Source organism: Mobula hypostoma, chromosome 10, assembly GCF_963921235.1.
Source record: "Mobula hypostoma chromosome 10, sMobHyp1.1, whole genome shotgun sequence".
NCBI classification, from domain to species: domain Eukaryota; kingdom Metazoa; phylum Chordata; class Chondrichthyes; order Myliobatiformes; family Myliobatidae; genus Mobula; species Mobula hypostoma.
Genome location: NC_086106.1, coordinates 94,686,559 through 94,714,102, shown reverse-complemented (window position 1 = coordinate 94,714,102; position 27,544 = coordinate 94,686,559). Strand labels below are relative to the sequence as shown.

The 27,544-nt window shown below is 44.1% G+C and overlaps 2 protein-coding genes across 2 annotated transcripts in view; both read right to left on the bottom strand.

Moving 5' to 3' along the window:
• LOC134353046 (ras-related protein Rab-38-like) overlaps positions 1-11,879 on the bottom strand; it is a 39,578-nt gene extending 27,699 nt beyond the window's left edge. The window contains exon 1 of the mRNA XM_063060875.1: positions 11,575-11,879. Coding sequence (XP_062916945.1) covers positions 11,575-11,776 — 202 coding nt within the window. The 5' untranslated portion in view covers positions 11,777-11,879. The remainder of the gene's footprint in view (positions 1-11,574) is intronic.
• Positions 11,880-13,789: 1,910 nt separating this feature from the next.
• Positions 13,790-27,544, bottom strand: part of zgc:92429 (uncharacterized protein LOC445063 homolog) — a 46,653-nt gene continuing 32,898 nt past the window's right edge. The window contains exons 9-12 of the mRNA XM_063060874.1: positions 26,922-27,027; positions 17,389-17,508; positions 16,608-16,670; positions 13,790-15,491 (exon numbers count right to left, since the gene is read on the bottom strand). Of these exons, the coding sequence (XP_062916944.1) occupies positions 15,177-15,491; positions 16,608-16,670; positions 17,389-17,508; positions 26,922-27,027 (604 nt within the window). The 3' untranslated portion in view covers positions 13,790-15,176. The remainder of the gene's footprint in view (positions 15,492-16,607; positions 16,671-17,388; positions 17,509-26,921; positions 27,028-27,544) is intronic.

The window sequence follows — 27,544 nt, the reverse complement described above, 5'->3', positions numbered from 1 at the left end:
TATTTATTTTTATACACACATTCTTTCTCTCACTCTCCTTTTTCTCTCTCTGTCCCTCTGAATATACCCCTTGTCCATCCTCTGGGTTCCCCCCCCCTTGTCTTTCTCCCCGGACCTCCTGTCCCATGATCCTCTCGTATCCCTTTTGCCAATCACCTATCCAGCTCTTGGCTCCATCCCTCCCCCTCCTGTCTTCTCCTATCATTTTGGATCTCCCCCTCCCCCTCCAACTTTCAAATCTCTTACTCACTCTTCCTTCAGTTAGTCCCGACGAAGGGTCTCGGCCTGAAACGTCGACTGTACCTCTTCCTAGAGATGCTGCCTGGCCTGCTGCGTTCACCAGCAACTTTGATGTGTGTTGCTTGAATTTCCAGCATGGGCAGAATTCCTGTTGTTTTCCTAATCCCAGTCCCACTCTGACAGATGAACTAAGTGTTCAAATCTTTAGAAGGCCAACAATAAATCTAAAGTGCTCCCAAGTACTGAAGAATAGCTTTTCCCTCAAACATTGGAATACAAGGACTGTGTGTTCCAATTGCTGGTTTATAATCTGGACATCCCGATGGACGTAGGTTTTGATCACAGGAAGCAATTGATGCTACTGACCTTCATGATATAGCAGTATCCAAAGTCTGAAATATCTAAATACAACGCGTTGAACAAGACTGCTTCCTCAAGCTGAACACAAGGTCCACGATCACGTCACTGCATCATCAGATGCCATAACTGTTGTCCCGTCAAAATCTAATGTAATATTTTCATTTTGAGACTGGAATTCAAATTGAATTTAGCTCTGAAAGGTCATACAACACCAGCAAGACATTCTGCAAAAGCTGGAAATCTTGAGCATCACAAAATGCTGGAGAAACTGCGCAAGTCAGGCAGCATCTTGAGGGGAATAAGCATTCAATGTTTTGGGCTTAGATCCTCAAGGTCAATGGCCCAAAACGTTAACTGCTTGTTCCCCTCCACAGATAGTGCCCAGCTTCCTCCAGCATTTTGTGTCATTTCAGATGAATCCTTGTTAAATACTCTTTCCTCTTTTACCAACCTGCCAAAAACAAAACTGAAGCCCTGTCATGTCCCCCATGTTGTAAAGGAGAGACAAATTCAAGTAAACTGCAGCACATGTCCCAGGCACAAGCAGACGTGCCATGCAGATTAGATTAGATTAGATTCACATTTATAGTCATTGTGCCGAGTACAGATACAAAGCCAATGAAATGCAGTTAGCATCTGACCAGAAATGCAAAGAATAGTGTTATTTACAAAATAACTGCAAATAAAAAGTGCTACAGCACACAAATGTAAAAGTACTGAGACAGTACAATATGGGTGCAATACCGCTTAGTGCTGTGATGTGAGGTTCAGCAGGGTCACAGCCTCAGGGAAGAAGCTCTTCCTGTGCCGGCTGGTGCGGAAGCGGAGGCTTCTGTGCACCTACTGGTTGGGAGGAGAGTAAAAGTCCATGGTTAGCGTGAGATGCATCCTTGATAATGCTTTTCACCCTGCCCAGGCAGTGTTTATGGTAGATGTTCTCAATGGTGGGCAATTGGGTGCCGATAATCCGCTGGGCAGTTTTCACCACACGCTGGAGTGCTTTGCAGTCCAATACGGGACAATTGCCATACCACACTGAGATGCAGTTGGTGAATATGCTCTCAATGGTACAGTGGTAAAAGTCCGTCAGTATCCTGGGACAGAGGTGAGATTGTAGAAACTTACAATCTGAAGATTCGTTGAGTATTTAACCTTGTGCAAATGCTGTTTGGAATTCACCCTTGCCCACAAAGTTGATGCAATAAGGTTTCATTCAAATTGACAAAGAGCCTGTAATTATACTACAGCTGTAAAGTCAATTCCACCCCACCGCACAGTCATTTCAGATAAGTGATTTATAGGCATCACAGCAAAGAAAATTACATGCAAACATGGTTAGGGATTCAGTCCAGAAATAGGCCATTCAGTCAAATTCAAGAATGTTGCTGTCCTGACGAAAGATCTCAGTCCGAAACGTCGACTGTGCTTCTTCCTATAGATGCTGCCTGGCCTGTTGCGTTCCACCAACATTTTGTCTGTGTTGTTGCTGAATGCTGAGTTCTTCCAGCATTTTGTGTGTGTTGCTCAAGATTGTTTGTTGTCATTCTTCAGTACACAAAGGTGTAAAGGACAAAATGATTGTTACTCCTGATCTGATGCATCGTTAAATAAAAGTTTAGTGATCAGAATTTTTTTTTATGAAAGCAATCCTATAAAGCACAATGTACAAGTAACTTGTGTAGGCTGATTGTACGTGTATAGTGACACTAGGTGATGTGTATGCAGTGGCGGTGGTGGGATATGTTAATGGGCTTGGGGAAAGTAACTGTTTGGATCTGGTGGTCCCGATGTGGATGCTGCATAACCTATTCCTTGGTGGGAGCAGGACAAACAGTCTGTAAGCTGGGTAGGTGAGATCCTCATGATATTGCTAGACTTTCTCTGGCACCTTTCTGTATACGTTCTTGATGGCAGGTAGGCAGATGCCAGTGATGTGTTGGGCAGTCTCAATTACCCATTGTAAGGCCCTCCTGTCCACCACAATGCTGTCTCTGTACACACAGTGCTGCAGCATGTTAGGATGCCCTCAACCATGCATCTGTAGATTGTCACAAGTATTGGTGTGCGTAGTACAGCTCTCTTTAGCCTCCTTAGAAAGTAGAGGCATTGCTGAACTTTCTCGACTGTGGAGAATGCGACTGGGACCATGGGAGGTGGGGCAAGATGTTTAAAACCACTCAGTTTTCTCTGCTGTGTCACCGATGTGAAGAGGGGTGCGAGTGTTGTAGGTGTCCCTGAAGCCAATAACAATTTCCTCAATGTCAACAAGACAAAGGAGGAAGTTATTTCCCTGGTAGCAGGCCTCAGGTTCTTTCACCTCCTCTGTTGGCGGTCTCATCATTGTTGGTGAGGAGCCCCACCACTGTCATATCAGTGAACTTGGCCAATGATTGCTAGGTATTTAGCCATACCTGTGTGAGTGGAGTGTACACCAACGGGCTCGGCGCACAGCCCTGGGGGGGGGGGGGCAGGGAGGTAACCATGTTGAGGATGATGGGGAGGGAGGAGCAGTGAGTTTAGGAAGACCAACCCAGCTGCAGTGATGCTTTTAGACCGAAGAGTAGGACAATAGTGAAGATCTGTGAGACAAGAGTGTTGAATGCGGAACTGAAATCCAGTAACTGCATTCTGAGACAAGCATTTTTGTTTTCTAGGTGTCAGGGCCAGGTGCAAAACAGACACTATGGCATCTGTCATAGTGTGGGCCTGTCAGTAAGTGCATTGGTGAGTGTCTGATGTGGCAGGAATGGAGTTTTTGATGTGTGCCATTAACAGCTGTTCAAAGCACTTCACAGTGACTGCCAAGCCGTAGTCATTTTGTTCTGAAGCTGTAGAGTTCTTTGGTACAGGGATGATGGTGGCTGATTTGAAGTATGTGGGTAGAGCTGCCAGGATAATTGAGGTATTGATGATGCCAGTGAAGACGTCAAAAAGCTGATGTGCACACTCCTGAGTGTTTTTAAAATTTTCCCCAAATTCTCATCAACTCCCAAGATTCTACAACTTAGCTACAAATTTTGGGCAAATTAGTGGTGAATTAACCCACCAACCAACACATCTTTGTTAAAACAAAGGAAACTACAGCACCAAAGGAAATATCCTAAGTGATTTAACATTAAATACATGAGCTACTAACCACTTTCTTTCTTTCTGTATCGGCTTGGCTAGCAACTTCACCATTCCAACTCAAGCCTATTCAGACATTTCAGGACTGACTAGTTGTAACACCCAACTATGGCTGTGGCTGTTGTAAACAAATATTTTAAACCATCTCTAATCTAAATTGTAACGCAATCAACAAAATTTGTATTCAGTCACAGCCTGGGTGGATTAAAGGCTTGTTGTTTCCGAGAGGCTGCACCCAACTTACAAAAGAGATCTACGATCTTTTAAATACATAACAACTTGGATGTTACCAGAGCTCGCATTATAATGATGATTACATTATCTTAAAGTGGCAATTCTATCAATATTGTTCAATATTTGTCACGGATCATGTTTCTAGGAGCCACTAACAAGTTACAGAAGCTTGATGAGTCTGCCAAACTCTTTCAACAACTGTATGAAGCAGACAGCAACACAGACAAAATGCTGCAGAAACTCAGGTCAGGCAGCGTCAATGGAAAAGAGTAAACAGCCGATGTTTCAGGTCAAGACCTTTCCCTCAGAAAGAGGAGAAGTCAGAGTAAGAAGGTGGTGGGGGGAGGAAGTACAAGGTGGTAGGTGAAAGGTCAAACAAGGAGGGGGGAGGGGATGAAGTAAAAAGCTGGGAAGTTGATTGGAGTACAAGGGCCAGAGAAGGGGGAATCTGATAGGACAGGATAGCCAGTGAAGGAGGTCTGGGTAAGCTCCAACCTGATGGCATGAACATCAACTTGTCAAACTTCCAGTAAATGCTCACACCCCTCCCCCTCATTTCTGTTTCCCCCCTCTCACCTCATCTCCTTACCTGCCCATCAGCTCCCTCAGGTGGTCCTCCTCCTTCCCTTTCTTCCATGGTCTTCTATCCTCTGTCAGATTCCCCCTTCTCCAACCCTTTCACTAAATCAACTTCCCAGCTCTTTACTTCATCTCCTCCCCCAGATTCACTATCACCTTGTACTTTTTTCCAACCCCCTCCAACCTTCTCACTCTGACCTCGCTTTCTTCCCTGTCCTGATGAAGGGTCTCAGCCCAAAATCATCGACTGTCCTCTTTGTCCATAGATGCTGCCTGGCCTGCTGAGCTCCCCCAGCACGTTGTCTGTGTTGCTTTGGATTTCCAACATCTGCAGATTTTCTTGTGTTTGTGAAGCAGACAGCAAGATGGGATAAGGCAACATTCTGCACCCAATTACTTGCAACTATAATTTTGCACTCTAGACATCTTCAGTATTTTTTAACCATTATAATTGCCACTAAAAAAATGAATTTAGGAAGGGGAGAATATCTCAACAGTAAGTGCATTATTCACTGCTAGTTACAGAAGTACAAATATGCAAGATAAACTGTATTACCATACTGAACTTTTAACAGTTGCCACTCTAGACAAATCATTGAAGTTTCCCACTCTCACCTTGCTCCCCTGACACCAATCATTGCCATATACAATGGCAGGAGAAAGGTTTTCCATGTAACTTCATAAGGTTCAATCCCAAATTCCACCTAGACCCTCACTTCAGAATGGGCTTTAGGAAACTGTTGGTTTAATGTATTGATTCTAGTTGTTACATCACAGGTATTGCATCAGTTAAGCTGCTAGTATTCCATAGCAATCCATGTACCCTGTCTGCCAACCCTCCTCAATTTCACGTCCCATGAACAGCTATTTAATTTCAATTTAGTTTACATCTGAAATTGGAAAGGAACTTCTAATAACCATGAAGCAACCAAATCATTGCAAAAAGCTATCTGCATTTGGTAATATTCTTCAGGAGGAAGAAATCTGCCATCCTTGTACTGTCTGCACAATTCCACAGGGTGAGACGTGGATGAAGAAGGGAAGAAAGTGGACCTGAATTTGGCAATACTGATAACATGGAATAAAGCCACTTGCCACTCAACTTTTCTAGCAATGATAATACCATTACTGATCTCCTATCTTCATGTCTGTATCCTTTTTTGCCCCTGGATTTCTCAAAACCTCTGAATTTGCAATTAAAGACAATTCAACCAAGCTTAATTTCTGGAATAGAGTTCCAAACTTCTTTCACATGCAAAAATAAGTATTTCCCCGACAAGTCTAGCTAGTGTTCCCCATCCTGGAGATCTCAAAGAACAGAAATACATTGATGAATTATTAATTCATTCTTTCAAAATCCAGGAAAATTTGCTCGATTTGCATCCAAAAAGCAGTCTCACCACTATTGAAGTCCGAAAGTCCCAAAGTCCCATTTATGTGTGCATTACCAAGGTACAGACATTCTGAAGGCTGATGTTCCTTCCAACAATGGTCCTAGGAAGAACTCTTCAAAAGAGACCAGCACCAGGCTGCAACCAGAGGGTTTACTGCAACTGAGAGTCTGGGATACTGTTACCCTTGTCACTGCCACACGATGGTACAATTTGCAAGAGGAAAGCAGGCAGCATGACATTTGTGAAGCTTTCTCCTAACACATGCATTGATCTTTTTACTTCCTCCTGTATAAAAATGTCAATTACCTTTTTTAAATTTAGAGTGCAGGCAAACCAACCCAAGGGAGGTGTAACGGAAGTCTACCACATGCTTCAGAATATCATGGATGCTCACAGCTAACACAAAGCAAAATATAGACCTGTAGCACTTGCCAATATATAACCATTATTTTGTATTCTTCAGCAGTTTGAAAATCAGTCATTGCAAAATCTCTCATCATTAATAATCCAAAATTCCTTCCAGGGAATTGTAGTGACTTCATTTGTGATTAGCTTCCCGAGACATATTTGAAGTACTTTCTATTGATGTAAAGGGTGTTTTTTTTTTGTTTAAAAATGCACATTACAACAAGATTTAACCTGGAGGTACCAGTAGTTCCAGGAGTAACTGCTGGCAGGAGATTGCAGAACAAGTGCCTTCACCCCCTTTCCAGATAACACAATAATCCCAATCCTATTTAAAATTTACTTTTCCCCCTTCCCTTTGCATCCTGGCTAATTACATAATCTGCTGAAATTATCTACAAGGCGCTTTGGGATAGCTAATGGATGATGCTGCAAGTACCATTTCCTGGATCCAGCATCTTCACTGAAAACTGAATCCCAGATAGATCTAGTTAGTGAAAAACTCAAAATAAGATGCAGATTTAAAACCCAGCATGTTGCAGGGCCGTTCCTATAAAATACTTGGGGGGGATTCCAAACTCAAATGAATAGGCAGGAAGATGTCATTGCAGGTGATGCAGACTCTGTTCACATTAAAACAAGAAAATCATTTACAACTCTCGGTGTCCCCAAGATCTTAAGATTCAGGAATCTTATCTGATATGCAGCATGAGCTTACTTGGCATTTAACTGTTATGATCATCTCCAATAAACATGAGAGTTTAAACATTTGCTTTTAAAATTCGGTGGCAAAGCCATGGTGATCTTGGGGTATACACAAGGAGTAAAGTTTATGTATAATAACATTTGCCAAGACATTAGAGTTAAGGGTGAGGGAGCCTTGTTGTAGGAGGAATGTTAGAGGATAAAGCAATGAAGTTTGGGAAGACGTGAGTTTAGAAGAATAGGGGTGCTTTAAGAAAATTGAGGTTTGCAAAGGAGAAGAATTGCCTGAGAGGATGAGGTGGTCAGCCTACAGAGATTACCAGGTACATTCCAGTTTCAGAATATCATCACAAAGACTTCAGTGCACCTTTATGACATTTTCTTGTACGTGCAAGATCTTATTTAGAAAATGGATTTAAAATAAGCACACTCTCCAAAGAGGTTGTGACGTAGGTGGAATGGGTCTTCCCAGCTTTATTCATTATTACTGGGCATCAAACATTCAAAAAGTATTATTTTGGCTCCACCGGCCAGATATAATCTGGTGCCTGCTTGAATCACAGTCTTGCCACTCCTCGTCTCTCCCAGCTTTGGTGTATTCTTCCTTACCGTTGAAATCCTCTCAATTCACATCTAACCCAGTCGTGCTCTCCACCCTCAAAATTTTTAATCAATTTCGCTGCCACTATAAGTTCATATCAGCTTCAGTTTTGGGCCCCATTCATAAAAACCATTTATTTCCTCCCTCCACATTCGATTCAGCTTTTAGACAATGGGGTTTGAATGGTCTTATGCACATTAAGGATTTATATACTGATAACATATTTGATAGTTTTGATAACCTGCGCGGTAAGTATGGCCTTCCGCATAATCATTTTTTTAAATACCTGCAGATTCGCCACTTTGTCAAGGAAAAATTTCCCTCTTTTCCTGTTCTACCACCTGCCATGTTATGGGAAAAACTCACTCTTAGCTTTAACAATAAAGGGCTGATCTCTGAACTATACTCTCAGCTGATGTCTTTGGGAGTTCAAGATCTAAACAAAACTAAGAGCAGGTGGGAGGATGAGCTCAGTATGGATCTGGCTGAGGAATGTTGGGCAAAAGTATTGAATAGGGTTCATTTCATGTGCGAGACTGGGGCTCATACAATTTAAAGTTTTACACAGGGTACATTTAAGTAAAGCCAGACTTGCAGACATATACCCTGGGACAGACGCTGGCTGTGACAGGTGTTCCTTCTCTCCGGCTGGTTTAGTACATGCATTTTGGTCATGCCCTCAGCTTGATGACTATTGGGCACTGGTTTTTAAAATTATCAGTGAGGTTTTGGGGGTGACACTGAGACCCTGCCCGATTATAGCTGTATTTGGCGTGGCAGATGATGATTTGGGTTTAAATGCAAGCCAGTCAGATATCATTGCATTTACATCGCTATTGGCCGGTAGGAGAATTTTGCTGGTTTGGAAATCTGCCACTCCCCCAACTGCTGCTGCTTGGTTAGAAGATGTAATGTTTTTTTCTGAAATTAGAAAAGATTACATTCACTTTGAGGGGGTCTGTGAAAAAGTTCTATTCGAAATGGGGACCTTTCTTATCATATTTTGGGAGTCTTAAGGAATTACCCACTAGTTGAGGGCATTTGATTGTACTTGGGAAGTTGCCTCCCATTTAACACACTTATAATTTACCTCACAGGGTGGTTGATGAATTGTAAATATGAGTGTATTTTGGATCATCTGACATGTTGCAGATGTGTGTGAGCTGTCGACTTGAAGTAGTGTGGGGGTATGGTTGTGAAATGTCCGTACTTGCATTTGTGAATTGTGTTGTAAATATATTAGCTGCCATGATATGTTCGGGGAGGGCGGGTGGGGGAAGGTTTGTTTTGGGGGTACGATATTAAAGCAAAATGGAGGAAAATGTAATTCTTTATATATTCTGTATTGTGTCATTTCCTTCAATTAAAAATTTAAAAATTTTTAAAAAGAAAATGGATTTAATTTTAGAACACCAAAATCCCTAAAGCTTTTGAGACATGTTTAATTTTCCCATTTTAACAAATCAAACAGTTCAAAACAGAATTTGTTCAGGGCATCAAAAATGTGAACTCAAATCTTTTCTTGCCCCACACAACTTTTTCATCCTGAAACATGCCACCCAGAATCAGGGCAAAACCTGGCTTTTGGGGTGGTGACACAAAACTCCACAAGTCTTTCATCTCATTCTGGAGGCAACTGGTTGAAACTAGAACCAAAATGCCAACTGAAACAGAGGCAAGGGAATAATGGCCTTTAAATCACTTTGTCTCTTGGAGCTTTTATAGTATCAGAGTTCCACATTATGCAACTTGTCCACAAGACATTCATGCAAAAAAGTAAATTTGCATAGTAATTCCCAAATTCCAACTGGTGCTTCCAAATTGGGACATTCAACATGGAAAGTGTTCTGCACAACGTCGGCTACTTTTTCCAAAGCTTGCATCCCACTATAGAAATCTGCTTCAACTTCACTCAAGTGGCTGCAGGTGACACTCAAGATATTGGCCGGATTTTCCCCCACCCAAAATGGGAAATAGCCATTAAAAGCAAGTGGAACTAAAAGACTGATTTAGACCCAAAACAGAACATGGGAATTGCAAATAATTTTAAAAATAGATTTTAAATGCTGTTCCCGCTACACTAATAACTCAGTGATGGAAAGGATGATATTCCGTAGCCCATGGCAACATCCAGTCCATCACATCACAAGAATTACAGATCAGATGAAACCTTGCCAGAATAAAATTTTTGGAATTTTAGGGACCATTTTAAATTTAGCTTGCCCATGCCAATATGATCATAGTGTAATGTCAGCCAAGTGGTTTTTAAAGCATCGCCTACTCATTCAAATGTGCATGACATGAAGGGAATATATCTGGTGTTAGGCTAAAGCCTTGAATACTACACGATTACCAACCCAAATAAACATTATTAAAGAAGCCCATCCCGTGGTAAGAGTTTATTTAAGCATCAGAACAGACTGTACAGAACAATACTTTTTAAGGCTTGTCCATGTAACTAGAATCAATTTAACAGTCAAATCCTTTGTGCATTTCCCTAGTAAATGCACACACTCAAATCTGTTGAACCATGCAGACCTGAACGTTCAGGTGCTCAACCACCCTGGTAGGAATTGACAGTTACCTCATACCTTTGGTTTGGAGAGGAGGTGACCTGCTAATTTCAGACCTACAGCCACTTCCACCTTCCTCTAGGAGGCAAAAAGGGGATGGGAGGGGGGGGGGAAGAGATCAAATGACTGACTGATCACTAAACCATCAAGCTCAAGGTTCATACCTCCCGCCCTCAGCACGAGCACAGTAGACCAAAGTGTAAAAAAAATCCACCGATTCTCCAGTTCCTCTCCTAAAACATACTAGTACTTGGGGCATGAATGTCAAGAGTCAATCCGGTATTACAACAATTATTGTACAAAGCAAATGGATTTTAAGCTTCTCATTTCCTATAATACTTCCAATCTTTAAAGTTATAAAGCTTCAGAAGACATTCCAAATAACGTGCGCATAACAGCAAAAAAAATCCAAGAGCAATCACACAAGTTCCTCCACATTTAGTCATGTATGAGGGGAGAAGTCAGCAGTTAACCCCAGACGCTGTTCCAAGGACATCCTAGCAGGGACGAAGGCTAAGGAAAGGCTAAAGCATTTGCCACCAACTCCATCCAACCTGGGCAGCTGAGTGTTCGAGACTGCCAAGCTCCTCTCAACCATAGGCGCCGATGAATTAAGTAATACAAGCAAGCTTTTCATTGCATTCGTGTATACACTGTACTTGAGTATATCATAATATACACGACGTCGACAAACAGCTTGAGAATGCCATTTAGTTATCAAATCAGACACCGAAGGCATGCGCTCCAGAACTAGCCACGCCTCTAACCAAGTGATATCAACTCATGACCATGTGGAAAATTGCTCAGGTATGTCCTGTCCACGGGAGAGCAAATTAAATTTAATTACCGCCTACTCTCGACGTCTTGATTCGCAGCCTGAAGTGTGTGTGTGTGTGTGTGTGTGTGTGTGTGTCTGTGGAGAACGGCGGACGCTCAAATGAAGATGTGAATTTTCACGGGTAGTTGCAAATTCGTTGTCGCTATTTATTGAGAAAGCGGCTTCAGAAATAATCGTCCATCGCTCCTGCCCAGCCGTCAAATGGAAGGGCGAGAATTGATGAACAAGTCCTGGAATATCACGATTTCGAATCTCGGTCACCAACTTTCTGACTCATCTCAAAACACAGGCATTAAGTAACAACTCATGTTCCAAGCCATCATGAGTTACGCTATGCTTTAGTTTGTGGTAATGCTGTGTCACTGATTGCAACCAAAAAAAATGAAAGACTTTGATTCGGGGAGAATATTTGTTAAAATACTCATCTTTTCTGCAAAAGCAAAAAAAAACCCACTCCGATTAGGTATGGACTCACGCACGGAGAATACACAGTTAACCAGCCGCGATGCCCACTCATACCTGCAATGTCCCAAAGCTGTAGTCTTACTACTGTGTCTTCTTCCCAATTCAACACTTTCAGAGCGAAGTCCACGCCAATGGTGGCCCTGTAGTGGTGCGAGAAGATCTGATGGACGTACCGCTTAATAATACTGGTCTTTCCAACACCCAGATCTCCAATCACTAATACTTTGAATAGATATTCTTTCTGAACTTTCTCCATTGATACTCCAGCCAATCTCCCTGCTACTCCTCCCACTTGTTCGCTGTCTTCAGACGCTCTAGACTTGAACCCGTTTCAAACTCTCGAAAGAAACTTCACTCGCTATTCGCTACTGCGCATGCTCTCTATCAAGCAAGTACAGTATCTTCTACCGCCACTTCTCGCCCTCCAAAGAAATTAAAAGGGAAATGTCTCCAGCCAACGCCTTTGGGTTTTAATTGTTTGCAGCACTTGTGATTGTGTAGTCACTTACCCGTTTTATTAGTCCGTGATTGTTAAGTAAGTGTTTGTGCAACCTAAATGGGATATTTGTTCTCACACAAGTTATTTTCTCGTAATATTGATCAGAAGTATTTTGAAAACTGAAGTTCCTTTTCTTGCTACAGACAAAAATGTCTGTTTAAGGGATGATGAAGGAGCATGTTCGGGAAAAGAGGACACGTCAATCGTTTGAGATGGTGGGAGGAGTCCCGTGTGGGTCATCAATAAGGGGCTGATAGTTTAATTTAAACTCTGACTGTCTTTGCTTTTTTTTTGTTTCTCTCGCATCTCCACACACTTTCAACTTATTTAGATTTTTAAAAGATCTTCCCTTCCTCCCTTTCTCTTTAAATATTCTGCGTTTCAAAGAGTTTCAAAACTCTGCAATCTCAAAGCAAAAATCTGATAGAGGAAGGTAGGGTTAGTTTCTGCCTGAAGTATATAGCCCAACGCACCTCGGACTGCGGAGCTCCGGCCTGCCGTCTCGCCGCTGGTGGTCTCAGCCAAGCACGTGAGATCAGGAAATACAGAACGCTCGAGTGGAGGAAACCCAGTTTCTATTTCCTGCACTCTCATGTGCTCTGTTTATTGATCGTGGTGTGAGCTCTTTTCCAGAGGGGATTCCAAGATCAGATAAGGAGTGGTCTTGCTGACAGTTAATACCCCCTTCAGCTGAATCCTCAAATCCATTTCTGAGACCTCATTTTCTGTTCCAGAGACTGAAACTCTGGCTTTAATGAGGACTTCCATAACATAACAGCACACACAAAATGCTGGAGGAAGTCAGTGGGCCAGGCAGCATCCATGGAAACGACTAAACAGTCAACATTTCAGGCCAAGACCCTTCATCTCGCCGAAACGTCAACTGTTTACTCTTTTCCATAGATGCTGCCAGGCCTGCTGATTTTGTGCGTGTTGCTTGGATTTCCAGCATCTGCAGATTGTCTCATCTTCATAACATTATATTTCAGCTGCACTTTCCACAAAAACGTGAGAAGGATTGGTAGGTACTGTATCTAGGGAAGGAAATGGTTTAATCTTAATGAAGTTGCCAGTTCTCGCTGTTCAGTCCTCAACCCTTCTTTGGAGTATTACAGACACTAACTGACTAAAACATAATGCGTTCCAGTAAAGATGACATTTAGCTGATGATAGGAGCAGTTGCTTGCGGTACCCACTGGTATCAAGAGGTTTTAAGTTAGTCCGGGGAAATTTGACAGGGGATGATGCCATTCCAGTGTCACCCAGGGGAAGGGGTGCGAGTGTTCCACCTCATGCGACCCAGCTGGCCTTGTGCTCCCTGGATCAATGGATGCCCTGTCAGTATCCTCGGCCCCCAACTCTCCTCCCGCCCTACCTACAACTCTAACTCTCCAGAGCCCACAGGTGTAAGTTCTGAGGCAAGTGGGAGCAGAATTTTACATCATTGATTCATTTAGGAGGTTGACAGGATAGACGCTGGCGTGTTCATTCCCATGGCCGGAGTGTCTACAATATCGGGGTCACCTATTCAGCGCCACCACCAGGAACATTTCTTCCAGGGTTGTGAGCCTTTTGAACTTTTTTTTATTTCTGTGCACTAATCTGAAGGGCTGGATGACGAGTTTTGATATACAAAACTGGTTTACAAAGTCTACACCAGATTTTAATTTTGCATTGTGGCCAAGCGCTCTTGTGACGGAGGGGCAGCAGGGTGCGCTTTAGCGGCCCTACAGGGAACTGGAATCTAAGCTTTTGTGCGCTGCGTTCGGGTGAGTTGGTATGGATATCCTGGACATGAATTTACCTATTTCCTCTTTTGCTCTCTGCTCCTATCTGAGGGCTGTGCCTTCAGTGGGGTATGTCTGGCTCAATGTACCACGTTGAACAATTTGAAAAATGTTGCGGAATACAACAAACACCAGGCCAGTGGCCTGCAGCAGCGTACCTCACGTCGCATAGTCCCCATACTGCACAGCTGAATCCTTAAGCCACTTCAGTGCGGAGTTTCTCATCCATTCATTTATTCTGATAACTCAAATGTGGTTGGTTGCTTATAATTTATTCAAGTCAGCATGATTGTCCCGCTCTAATTGTCACTGAGCCTGCACACCTTCAGACGCCAATCAACCAGAGGATGCAGGGACAGTACATTTCTTCCCGACGGACAATAATGAACCAGATCGATTTGTTTTCTACAAAACTCCGTTAACTTTCATGCCTTTCATTACCAAGAACTTTTCTTCTAAACTCCAGATTTTATATATTTAATTTAAATTCTCCAGAATGATGGGATGTTGCTAGACAGTGGCAAATAGTCTTGTAACGTCACCACCACGCTACAGTAAAGCCCCTCTGTGGACAGGTGTAGTGTGACAGGGCTTGTCACTGTCGTGCTGAGAGCTGAGACAATGACTCGGTCGCTTGTATCACTTCTGTGAGAGCTCGACAATCTGACAGTGCTGCACACAGAATGAAGACATTGTGAACAGGTGAGGGTATTGAAGCTGTTTATTCATTTCCACAGATGCTGCCTGACCTGCCGAGCTCCTCCACAGTTTTGTCTGTGTCGCAATGAACTTGATATCAAACAAAGCAGATAGACAGCAGAGTTTTGGAAATGATGCGGATGGTGGAAAAGAGGAGGCGGCCAATCTGCAGAGCCCGTTAACAAAGGTGCAAAAGAGGAGGTGTGCTGAACCAGGAGCCGGGAGATGAAATAGCCGGTTTGGTAACAGATAAGTAAGTCACCAGGAGCAGATCAGAAGTTATCAGAAAACAGGCAAAAACAAATCATACCAAAACATTGAATAGTGTGGTGTAGTTTCAGATCATTACTAGGGCGAGGAATGAAATCAGTGAATGCTTCCTTTAGCAGAGGTTAAAGACAAAAGTTATAATCTTCCGGACACTTAGCTGGAGAAACATTCTGCTGAGTGCCAGATAAGCAACATGGCATCTTTGAAACCTTAAAATCAAACTACGCTCTGGAATGATCACTGAATGATCATTTATTTGCATGTGTTTCTTACATTCTGCAAATATTTTAATGTTTAGGGGATACTCCACACTGCAAACTATGCTTCTTTTCTAACATCAGAAAAGCAAAACTGTATAAAATTGCAGTACTTTGCTACTTGTTGTTGGATCCAATGAAACATCAATCAAATTCTTCTTCAGTATCAGATAGTCCTAAACTATCATCAGATTCATCATCTTCGAGAGGCGGCGGCTCATCGCCCAGGTACTTTTCATTAAACTTCTGAGCAATAGGTTTACTCTCCTCTACTTTCTCTTCTTTTTGGCTTTCTCCTTTCTCTTTCTTTTCTTCCTTCTGTTCTTTCTTTTCTTCCTTCTCTTCAACTTTATGCGGAGGCAGTTCAAGTTTGGCCCAGCTCACAGGATCCATTTTTCGAAGGCTGATTTCCACTTTTGTTGGGCCCATAGTGACGAAGCTTTTACTTGTATCTACAACCTGGGGTTGGGGGGGGCGAGATTTAAAATCAGAATTAGTCTTTTATTTTCCTACATAAGAGCCATAACATTTCTTTTCTTGTGAGTCAATCAACCTGAAACCTTACCGGTTTCTCGACGTATGCTGCCCGACCTACTGAGATTTCGTAGCAACAGCAGCGTTTCACTTTCGGGTCGCTCATTTTCCTGGATGATTATTTCACCACCCCCCCCCCCCAAAAAAAAATGTTACATCGTGTTGTCTCCTTGTCATGAAAGGATTTCCCAAGTAGATTTTCATTTTTTTTAATTTAGCGACAAGCCACGCTGCCCCAGCAACCCTCCAACCCTGATTTTACCTTAAACTAATCACGGGACAATTTACAATGACCAATTAATCTACCCGGCATGTCTCTGGACTGCGTGGGTAAACTGGAGCTCTTATGGGGGAAAAAAACACGCATTCCACAGTGAGGACATAGTCAACCTCCTTACGGAATTGAACTTCAAACTCCTGAATGCCCCGAACTGTTTTGGCTTTGCGCTATTATTTCAGCAAACGTTAAAACTCAAATAACCTGCCTTCCAGTGGTTCAGACTGTCCACATGGCCTGGTACTTGTTCACTCTTTCGTCTCTAAATCGAGCTGATGTCTAGGCAGCAAGGACAGAGGGCTGGGACTATGGGCCGTTTGTGTGGCTGTAACTGGGTCCTCAACGTTGGTATATTTACCAGTCTCTTTAAACTCACTCAGTTCGCTGGAGAATATATTATCCTATTATGTAACACATTAAAAAAGTTAAATAAAACTGTGTCTGGATGTTATTGGAGTTACATTTAACAGTTTGGAAAATCTGCTGGCGTAACGCTACCGAAGTCATCAGAATTTCCCAGTACGTTGAAACCGCCTGTGATAAGGGCGCCCTCTGCTGGCTACATGGAATTTCAACGACACCACAAACTCGGTATTATTGATTTAATCCTCTTGAGGGCCCTGCAACAATTACTTATGACGTTAGAAAGCAATACTTCTGTGCCAGTTTCTCTTTTCACTTTGTATCAGAAAGATCACATCCTTTGAGAAGCAGCAGCTACATAGGACAAGCAGGAAGGCTGAAAAATCTCAGAAAGTACTTACACCCCATAGATTTAATACTTTGTGAAAAACTTTGTCCTTTTCAAACATGATGTGGATAGTCAACTGTAAAAGACAAAATACAATATTGTAATTAGCTTTCCCTTTCTGAAATGCAGAAATAGTCTAGGAGTTTGAACTTCAATGCAAAGATATTAAAATAAGCATTGATGTTGATGCGAAAATCACGGTTAATTAAACATGTGCTTACCAAGAATACTAGATTTGAAAAACACCTTTCTGATGTCACTTGTACTATTGAATTATATTTACAATAACTTCACTAACACAGTCGGTTTATACATGTATATGGTCTGCTAACTATAATTATTCTGATATTCGCAGTCAGTAGATACCTGCCTTAAAATAAGAAATTAATTGCTTTCACATCAAGTTCTGTGTATAATTCTAAGCAAATGTCTATTCAGTCTGATCCAAGAAGGTGACATGTACTACAGTGAAGCACAACTCTTTCACTTCCTGTAGCTCACCCATAGTGGTTGCACGAGTGGGACCGGTGTTGAGTTGGTTCCTAAAAATGTTTGAACCTCTCAAGCTTAAGTCTATAGATACTGCTGCACTATTTCTGACAAACAGAGCAAATGAAGCATGTGCCCACAGTAAAAAAATTGCACCGAGCCTCCTAAAACAGCACCCAATGCCCCTACACTACGGTTCAAATTGAAAATCTTACATCCAATTGTCTGAAAAACAAACATTGAATATGTGGTTCTGATTGTTCAGGAGGTTATAAAACTCCTGGTTTCACTGATACCACGCTCACCATTGTCTGGTTAGCATCTACGTAGCTGTGCTCTGGGCTGGATGTTTTTGCATAAACTGTGAGAACGACCGTACTGCCAGTCTGATGCCAGTCGTATCGGCAGCCAACCAACTTCTTATCCTAAAGCAGAAAGATAGAGACTTCTAAGCAGAATTTTTGAGGGGGAGATTAAAACAGATACTTGTTTTATGAAGTGTCGGTTCAGTTTCCATCTCTGGAGGGTGGGTTTTTTTTAGACTTTAGAGGTGCAGCCAGCTACAGGTCCTTCCGGCCCAGCAAACCCACCCCGCCCAATCACACCCATATGACCAATTAACCAATTAACCCACCCTGCCCAATCACACCCATGTGACCAATTAACCAATGAACCCACCCCGCCCAATCACACCCATGTGACCAATTAACCAATTAACCAATGAACCCACCCCGCCCAATCACACCCATATGACCAATTAACCAATTAACCAAAGAACCCACCCCGCCCAATCACACACCAGTGACCAATTAACCAATTAACCAATGAACCCACCCCGCCCAATCACACCCATGTGACCAATTAACCAATGAACCCACACCGCCCAATCACACCCCAGTGACCAATTAACCAATTAACCAATGAACCCACCCGGCCCAATCACACCCATGTGACCAATTAACCAATGAACCCACCCCGCCCAATCACACCCCAGTGACCAATTAACCAATGAACCCACCCCGCTCAATCACACCCATGTGACCAATTAACCAATGAACCCACCCCGCCCAATCACACCCCAGTGACCAATTAACCAATGAACCCACCCCACCCAATCACACCCATGTGACCAATTAACCAATTAACCAACGAACCTACCCCGCCCAATCACACCCATGTGACCAATTAACCAATGAACCCACCCCGCCCAATCACACCCCAGTGACCAATTAACCAATGAACCCACCCCGCCCAATCACACCCATGTGACCAATTAACCAATGAACCCAACCCGCCCAATCACACTCATGTGACCAATTAACCAATGAACCCACCCCACCCAATCACACCCCAGTGACCAATTAACCAATGAACCCACCCCGCTCAATTACACCCATGTGACCAATTAACCAATTAACCAACGAACCCACCCCGCCCAATCACACCCATGTGACCAATTAACCAATTAACCAACGAACCTACCCCATCCAATCACACCCGTGTGACCAATTAACCAGTGAACCCACCCCACCCAATCACACCCATGTGACCAATTAAACAATTAACCAGCGAACCCACCCCACTCAATCACACCCACGTGACCAATTAACCAATGAACCCACCCCACTCAATCACACCCATGTGACCAATTAACCAGCAAACCCACCCCACTCAATCACACCCATGTGACCAATTAACCAATTAACCAACGAACTCACCCCATCCAATCACACCCATGTGACCAATTAACCAGCGAACCCACCTCGCCCAATCACACCCACGTGACCAATTAACCAACGAGCCTACCCCGCCCAATCACACCCATGTGACCAATTAACCAATGAACCCACCCCGCCCAATCACACCCCAGTGACCAATTAACCAATGAACCCACCCCGCCCAATCACACCCATGTGACCAATTAACCAATGAACCTACCCCGCCCAATCACACCCCAGTGACCAATTAACCAATGAACCCACCCCGCCCAATCACACCCATGTGACCAATTAACCAATGAACCCACCCCACCCAATCACACCCCAGTGACCAATTAACCAATGAACCCACCCTGCCCAATCACACCCATGTGACCAATTAACCAATGAACCCACCCCGCCGAATCACACCCATGTGACCAATTAACCAATTAACCAATGAACCTACCCCATCCAATCACACCCGTGTGACCAATTAACCAGTGAACCCACCCCGCCCAATCACACCCATATGACCAATTAACCAATTAACCAACAAACCCACCCCACCCAATCACACCCATGTGACCGATTAACCAATTAACCAACGAACCCACCCCGCCCAATCACACCCATGTGACCAATTAACCAATTAACCAGCGAACCCACCCCACTCAATCACACCCACGTGACCAATTAACCAATGAACCCACCCCGCCCAATCACACCCATGTGACCAATTAACCAATGAACCCACCCCGCCCAATCATACCCCAGTGACCAATTAACCAATGAACCCACCCTGCCCAATCACACCCATGTGACCAATTAACCAATGAACCCACCCAGCCGAATCACACCCATGTGACCAATTAACCAATTAACCAACGAACCTACCCCATCCAATCACACCCGTGTGACCAATTAACCAGTGAACCCACCCCGCCCAATCACACCCATATGACCAATTAACCAATTAACCAACAGACCCACCCCACCCAATCACACCCATGTGACCGATTAACCAATTAACCAACGAACCCACCCCGCCCAATCACACCCGTGTGACCAATTAACCAATTAACCAGCGAACCCACCCCACTCAATCACACCCACGTGACCAATTAACCAATGAACCCACCCCACTCAATCACACCCATGTGACCAATTAACCAGCAAACCCACCCCACTCAATCACACCCATGTGACCAATTAACCAATTAACCAACGAACTCACCCCATCCAATCACACCCATGTGACCAATTAACCAGCGAACCCACCCCACTCAATCACAGCCACGTGACCAATTAACCAGCGAACCCACCCCCCCCAATTACACCCATGTGACCAATTAACCAATTAACCAACGAACCCACCCCGCCCAATCACACCCATGTGACCAATTAACCAATTAACCAACGAACCTACCCCATCCAATCACACCCATGTGACCAATTAACCAGTGAACCCACCCCACCCAATCACACCCATATGACCAATTAACCAATTAACCAACAAACCCACCCCACCCAATCACACCCATGTGACCGATTAACCAATTAACCAACGAACCCACCCCGCCAAATCACACCCATGTGACCAATTAACCAATTAACCAGCGAACCCACCCCACTCAATCACACCCACGTGACCAATTAACCAGCAAACCCACCCCACTCAATCACACCCATGTGACTAATTAACCAATTAACCAACGAACTCACCCCATCCAATCACACCCATGTGACCAATTAACCAGCGAACCCACCTCGCCCAATCACACCCACGTGACCAATTAACCAACGAGCCTACCCCGCCCAATCACACCCATGTGACCAATTAACCAATGAACCCACCCCGCCCAATCACTCCCCCGTGACCAATTAACCAATGAACCCACCCCGCCCAATCACAGCCCAGTGACCAATTAACCAATGAACCCACCCCGCCCAATCACACCCATGTGACCAATTAACCAATGAACCCACCCCGCCCAATCACACCCATGTGACCAATTAACCAATGAACCCACCCCGCCCAATCACACCCCAGTGACCAATTAACCAATGAACCCACCCCGCCCAATCATACTCATGTGACCAATTAACCAATTAACCAATAAACCCACCCCGCCGAATCACACCCATGTGACCAATTAACCAATTAACCAACGAACCTACCCCATCCAATCACACCCGTGTGACCATTTAACCAGCGAGCCCACCCCGCCCAATCACACCAATGTGACCAATTAACCAATTAACCAGCAAACCCACCCCAGTCAATCACACCCACATGACCAATTAACCAATGAACCCACCCCACTCAATCACACCCATGTGACCAATTAACCAAGTTCGAGGATGTGCTGGGGGCTTCCCACAAGTGTCATGGTGCTTCTGGTGCCAGTGTAGCAATGTCTTACTGGCCCTAACCCGTACATCTTTGGAATGTGGGAGGAGTCCGGAGCACCCGGAGGAAACCTGTATGGTCATGGGGAGAACGTACAAACTCCTTACAGAGAGCAGAGGAATTGAACCCGGGTCACTGACGCTGTGATAGTCGTGCTAACTGCCGCTAGATTTTAATTCTCATTTGGGATGTTGGCATACTGGAAAAGCCAATAATGGTTGCCCATCCTCAATTTCCCTTGAGTGGGTGGTAGTACATCCTTATTGAATCAGGCAGAGTAGTTCCACAGTGCTCTCGGTAAGGTGTTATAGTCATTTAGACCCATTATGAAAGAATAGTGCTGCCTTTCCAAGTCGGTGGAGTGGCAGGTTTGGAGGGCAATTCCTTGGTCAGATTCCCATATGCCACTTCTGTGGTGGAGGTTTGTGAAGCTTTATTGAGGAAACTTTGGTATATTGCTGCATTGCCATTTACAGTGGTATTCATGGTGGTCAAGGAGAGCTGGTGATGAAGAAAGTGAATGTTTTTGCTGCACTAGACTCAAATCAAGTATGTTGCTTTGTTTTGGATAGCAACGAGTGTATGCTTATTGAAAGAGTACACTCATTCATCCAAATGCAACACATTCCTAACTACCAGTCCTGATGAAGGGTCTCGGCACGAAACGTCGACTGTTTACTCTTTTCCATAGGTGCTGCCTGGCCTGCTGAGTTCCTCCAGCATTTTGTGTGTGTGTGTTGCTTGGATTTCCAGCATCTGCAGACTTCCTCATGTTTGTGATATCTCCAACATGATATCTCCCTCATAAATTGTGGAAACACATTAGGGCATTAGAGTTGATTTACCTGCCACGGGATGTACAGCTTTGGCCTCCTTTTGTAACAACAGTCCGCAGATGGCTGAGCTTCTGGTCAGTGCTGACCACAGGATGACTAGCTCAGACATGCTCTTGTAGCCGCGGTATTGATGTGGTGTTCCAGTGCTGACTAGGGGGCATTGGCCATTCTGGACCTATATCAGAAGCACTGTCTACACAGTGCCTCCAGCATTGTCAAAGACCCCTTCCATCCTTCCAATAACCTCAGGCAGAAGAGACTTCAGCAGAAGAACCAGACCATCAGGCTAGCTGACAACTTCCTCCCCCTGGCTGTTCGACTTCATAACACCCTGCTGCCCGAGTGCCCGGCAGACATGTACACCCTGCTGCCCGAGTGCCCGGCAGACATGTACACCCTGCTGCCCGAGTGCCCAGCAGACATTTACACCCTGCTGCCTGAGTGCCCAGCACCACCGCCCCCCCAGCACCCCAACTCACAGACACTCTCATCCTGCACTGGTGACTCTTCATTTTTTCAAAGAATGGTTAAGGTATGTTTCTTATTGAAGTATGTATACTGTACTGTATACAACCCTGAGGCTTGTTCCCTTGCAGGCAGCCACAAAACACAGAAACACAACAGAACCCATTTTTAAAAAACCCACAAACAAGGACCATCAAACACCCAATGCATGGGGAAAAAAGAACCAGTAGTGTAAGCAATTAAAAAGTAACAAGTTCTGTGACACACAGAGCATTAACTGCAGAGTTCCTGAAAGTGAGCCTGTGGCCACAGAGCCCGTCCGGCACTGAAGGGAGTAATCCTTGCCGAGTAGCGAACTATTACACATATTTATACAACTGTTTGTTTTATTGTAATAGTGCCAGTAACAGTATACAGTCGCACTTTATGTCCACCTGTCAATCTTCAGGCCATACCTGAACACTCATGTGTTAACAACAGGAATTCTGCAGATGCTGGAAATTCAAGCAACATACATCAAAGTTGCTGGTGAACGCAGCAGGCCAAGCAGCATCTATAGGAAGAGGCGCAGTCGACGTTTCAGGCTGAGACCCTTCGTCAGGACTAACTGAAGGAAGAGTGAGTAAGGGATTTGAAAGCTGGAGGGGGAGGGGGAGACTCATGTGTTAATATTATTTTGTGACTGTATGTGCTGGATTTGGCTGGTTGGTGGCATAGTGGCATCAGCGCTGGACTTCGGAGCGAAGGCTCCCGAGTTCGAATCCAGCCGGCTCCCTTGCACGCTTTCCATCCGTGCTGGGTTGAGCGTCAAGCTAGCAACTCGGCCTCGTAAAAAATAAGAAAGCCTGCTAAAAAAACGCTATCACAACGGCGTCCCGATGACTCCACTCAGAGTTAAGGGCTTTCTTATTCCATGTGCTGGATTGTGACACTATGTGCTGTGTGTGACTGTGTCTTGCATCTTGTCCCACAGGAATGATGTTTTGCTCATGTGTAAGATTGAATGACAATAAACTTGAAGTTGAACTTGATCAGAAATATGGTAATGTCACTGGATGCAGAGAGTAAGTTATCAGTCTCTTTCGTTGGAAGAGTTCATTGCGTGGCTTGGCCCGAATGTTATTTGCCATTAATGAACCAATACCCGAATGCTGTCTCGACTTGTTGCATACAGTAACAGATAACACTGCCCAACCACCAGCGAACATTCCCACTTTTGACCTCACTATGAAGGGAAGACTATTGATGGGCCAAGGTTTCTGCCCTGAAGCGATTGAACACTGCCAATTTAAGGTTTATTCAAGGTACAACAATAACCTCCGGAAGGATTTCCCCTGATTTCAGTTAAACCATGATCTCTTGATCACATCAGTCAGTGTGGCCTTGATGTCAAGGATTGTTACTGTAACTTCACCTCTGGAATTCAGCCTTTTTGTCCTCGTGCAGAGCAAGGCCATAATGAAAACTAGAGTCAGGTGATTCTGGCAAAAGCATAACTGAGCATCAATGAGCTCATTGATGGTTTGCAGTATTTCTTCCATCATTTTGCTGATGATTTGAGTCTACGCTACCTGGACAATTATCCAGATAGAATTTGTTCTGTTGTGGGCATTTTTTGCACATTATCTGGCAGATACTAATTGTACTACTAATATTTATACTGACATTGTAGACAAGCAGCTTGACTTGAGGCACAGCTGGTTCGACATTGCTGCAGTCCACGCAGGACCTGCAACTTTTGCTGCATTCAGTGCTCGTAGCCATTTCCTGACATCGGGTGCAGTTAGGGTCAATTTAACAGCAGATGGTGGGGACCTCAAGAAGAAGCCAAAATAGACCATTCACTTGTTGGTTTTGGTTAAAGGTGGGTGCAGAAGCTTCAGCATCGTCTCTGAAACTGATGAATTGGACTCGGCCATTGTTATTTGGAGTCACCTCTTCCCACTGCCCTTGGGCGTTTGAAACCATTCCAAAGCAACATACAAACAGCAATGATTCCAACTTGTGATATGTGATGCAACAGGAACTTCATACACCTTGGGCATTGATTGTGGTTGTCAGATCTGCATTCAGTCATGTCGCAGGTTTACAAAAGCATAGAATCTGTGAAGAGTGGACAAAATGGATGTTGGTGAAAGAGGATGTGTAATTTTGGTGCTGGGTTGCAATTCTCCATGTTTGATTTAATTTTAGCTAATACTACCTGGTTTGCATGAAAGGGTCACCCACAAAGCAGCAAAACGTGTAACATAATATATCAACATCCCGAGCCAGGCCCCTGCAGCCAGAATTCCAGAGGCAGCTTCTTTTAGACTCACTGATAAATACATTGCTTGGCATAAACTCACTGAGCATTTTGGAGAGCTTGTTTCTAAATTAATCAGCTGAAGACCATTCTTATGACTATATTTCAATGATGACCTATTTCAGCACTCTGAAACTCCTCTATATCAGACTTGCACAAGGATTAAAAACTGAAAATGCAGGAAATATTAGACATAGAAAGAGAGAGCTCAGACCGAATCCAATCTGACCATCAACCACCCATTTCCACTCATTTCACACCATTCCCTTTTTTATTCTCTCCACATTCTCTTCAATTCCAACACCAACCCCACCACCCCCACCACCCCCCCCACCCCCAGCTATTCTACCACTCAACAGGAATTCTGCAGATGCTGGAAATTCAAGCAACACACATAAAAGTTGCTGGTGAATGTAGCAGGCCAGGCAGCATCTCTAGGAAGAGGTGCAGTGGACGTTTCGGGCTGAGACCCTTCGTCAGGACTAACTGAAGGAAGAGTTAGTAAGAGATTTGAAAGTGGGAGGGGGAGGGGGAGATCGGAAATGATAGGAGAAGACAGGAGGGGGAGGGATGGAGCCAAGAGCTGGACAGGTGATTGGCAAAGGGGATATGAGAGGATCATGGGACAGGAGGCCTGGGGAGAAGGAAAAGGGGGGGGGAACCCAGAGGATGGGCAAGGGGTATATTCAGAGGGACAGAGGGAGAAAAAGGTGAGTGAGAGAAAGAATGTGTGTATAAAAATAAGTAACAGATGGGGTACGAGGGGGAGGTGGGGCATTAGCGGAAGTTAGAGAAGTCGATGTTCATGCCATCAGGTTGGAGGCTACCCAGACGGAATATAAGGTGTTGTTCCTCCAACCTGAGTGTGTAACCCAGATGGAATATAAGGTGTTCCACATAATTCCACATCCCATTCCCATTCTGACATGTCTATCCACGTCCTCCTCTACTGTAAAGATGAAGCCACACTCAGGTTGGAGGAACAACACCTTATATTCCGTCTGGGTAGCCTCCAACCTGATGGCATCAACATCGACTTCTCTAACTTCCGCTAATGCCCCACTCCCCCTCATTCCCCATCTGTTACTTATTTTTATACACACATTCTTTCTCTCACTCTCCTTTTTCTCCCTCTGTCCCTCTGAATATACCTCTTGCCCATCCTCTGGGTCCCCCCCCCACCTTGTCTTTCTTCCCGGACCTCCTGTCCCATGATCCTCTCGCATCCCTTTTGCCTATCACCTGTCCAGCTCTTGGCTCCATCCCTCCCCCTCCTGTCTTCTCCTATCATTTTGGATCTCCCCCTCCCCCTCCAACTTTCAAAACCCTTACTCACTCTTCCTTCAGTTAGTCCTGACGAAGGGTCTCGGCCTGAAACGTCGACTGTACCTCTTCCTAGAGATGCTGCCTGACCTGCTGCGTTCACCAGCAACTTTTATGTGTATTCTACCACTCACATGGCCAGAGGCAATCTACTTTTGGGATGAGACAGGAACTGAAGCACATGGAGAAAACCCCACAGAATCACAGGGGAAACATGCAAACTCCATACAGACAGCACCCAGGGTCAGAACTGAGCACTGAGCCCAGGTATCTGGCACTGTGAGACAGTAGTACCATTAACAATGCCACTGTGCCATTTTAAAAATGCAAACACAAGGAAATCTGCAGATGCTGGAATTTCAAGCAACACACATAAAAATTGCTAGTGAACGCAGCAGGCCAGGCAGCATCTATAGGAAGAGGTACAGTTGACGTTTCGGGCCGAGACGTCGACTGTACCTCTTCCTATAGATGCTGCCTGGCCTGCTGCGTTCACCAGCAACTTTTATGTGTGTTGCTGTGCCATTTTAGTTAGCTATCAGGCAGCATCTGTGAAGAGGGGATTGGAGTTAATGGTTCAAGCTAATAACCTTCCACTGAAAATTTATTTCAGCTTTATCACATCTGTAGTTCTTTGCTTTCTGATTACTGGCTCACTGATATTGGTGTCAATAACAGACTAAATTCACAGGCTAGTTTGAATGATTCCATGGACCAGACTGAATATGCAACACCGTCTGTCATATCAGCATGCGCCCATCTTGCTGCAAAAGTCTAAAGGAATCCATGACAAGCTTACTGATTCTTTCTTGGTCCAGAGGTGCTTGCCTCTGACACAGCCAGGCTGTTCGAGGAACTCATCAAATTCAGTGGTCTTTATCTTACAGCAGCTCCAGTACTTCATTCTGTGGGAAATTAAAACAAAAAAAAAGGCTTTCAAATCTATTTATCTCTCAGGCCTACAAAATCTACCCAACCACATAATCTGGGGAAAATATTTCAGCCAGGTTATTTATTGCAGTTAAAATGTAAGTCAAACAACACTATAAAATTGCTAACATCACGAATCAGTGTATCTATTGAACAATTTTATTCTGTGACATGAAATTTTATGGAACATTTTTGTACTTGAATTCATTCCTATGCAGATTTATGCAAATATGGAAAAGTTTAGTTTGGGCAATGAAAACCTGTCATAGTGTTTTTTTTAAAAAACGGGAGATAAAAATTTGTTTAGCTTAGGGATTATTTACATTTCTGAATTCTCCTTTTAATGTTTTATAATGTACTTTGCCACATTTCATCATGCTGTTCTGTAAGGTGCTGATAACAGGTTTGCGAGGTTGTCCAGTACCTAATCCTCCCCTCTGAGTCTTCTCCAGATTTCAAAGGCTGCATTCCTGGAATTCCGATCCCTCCAGA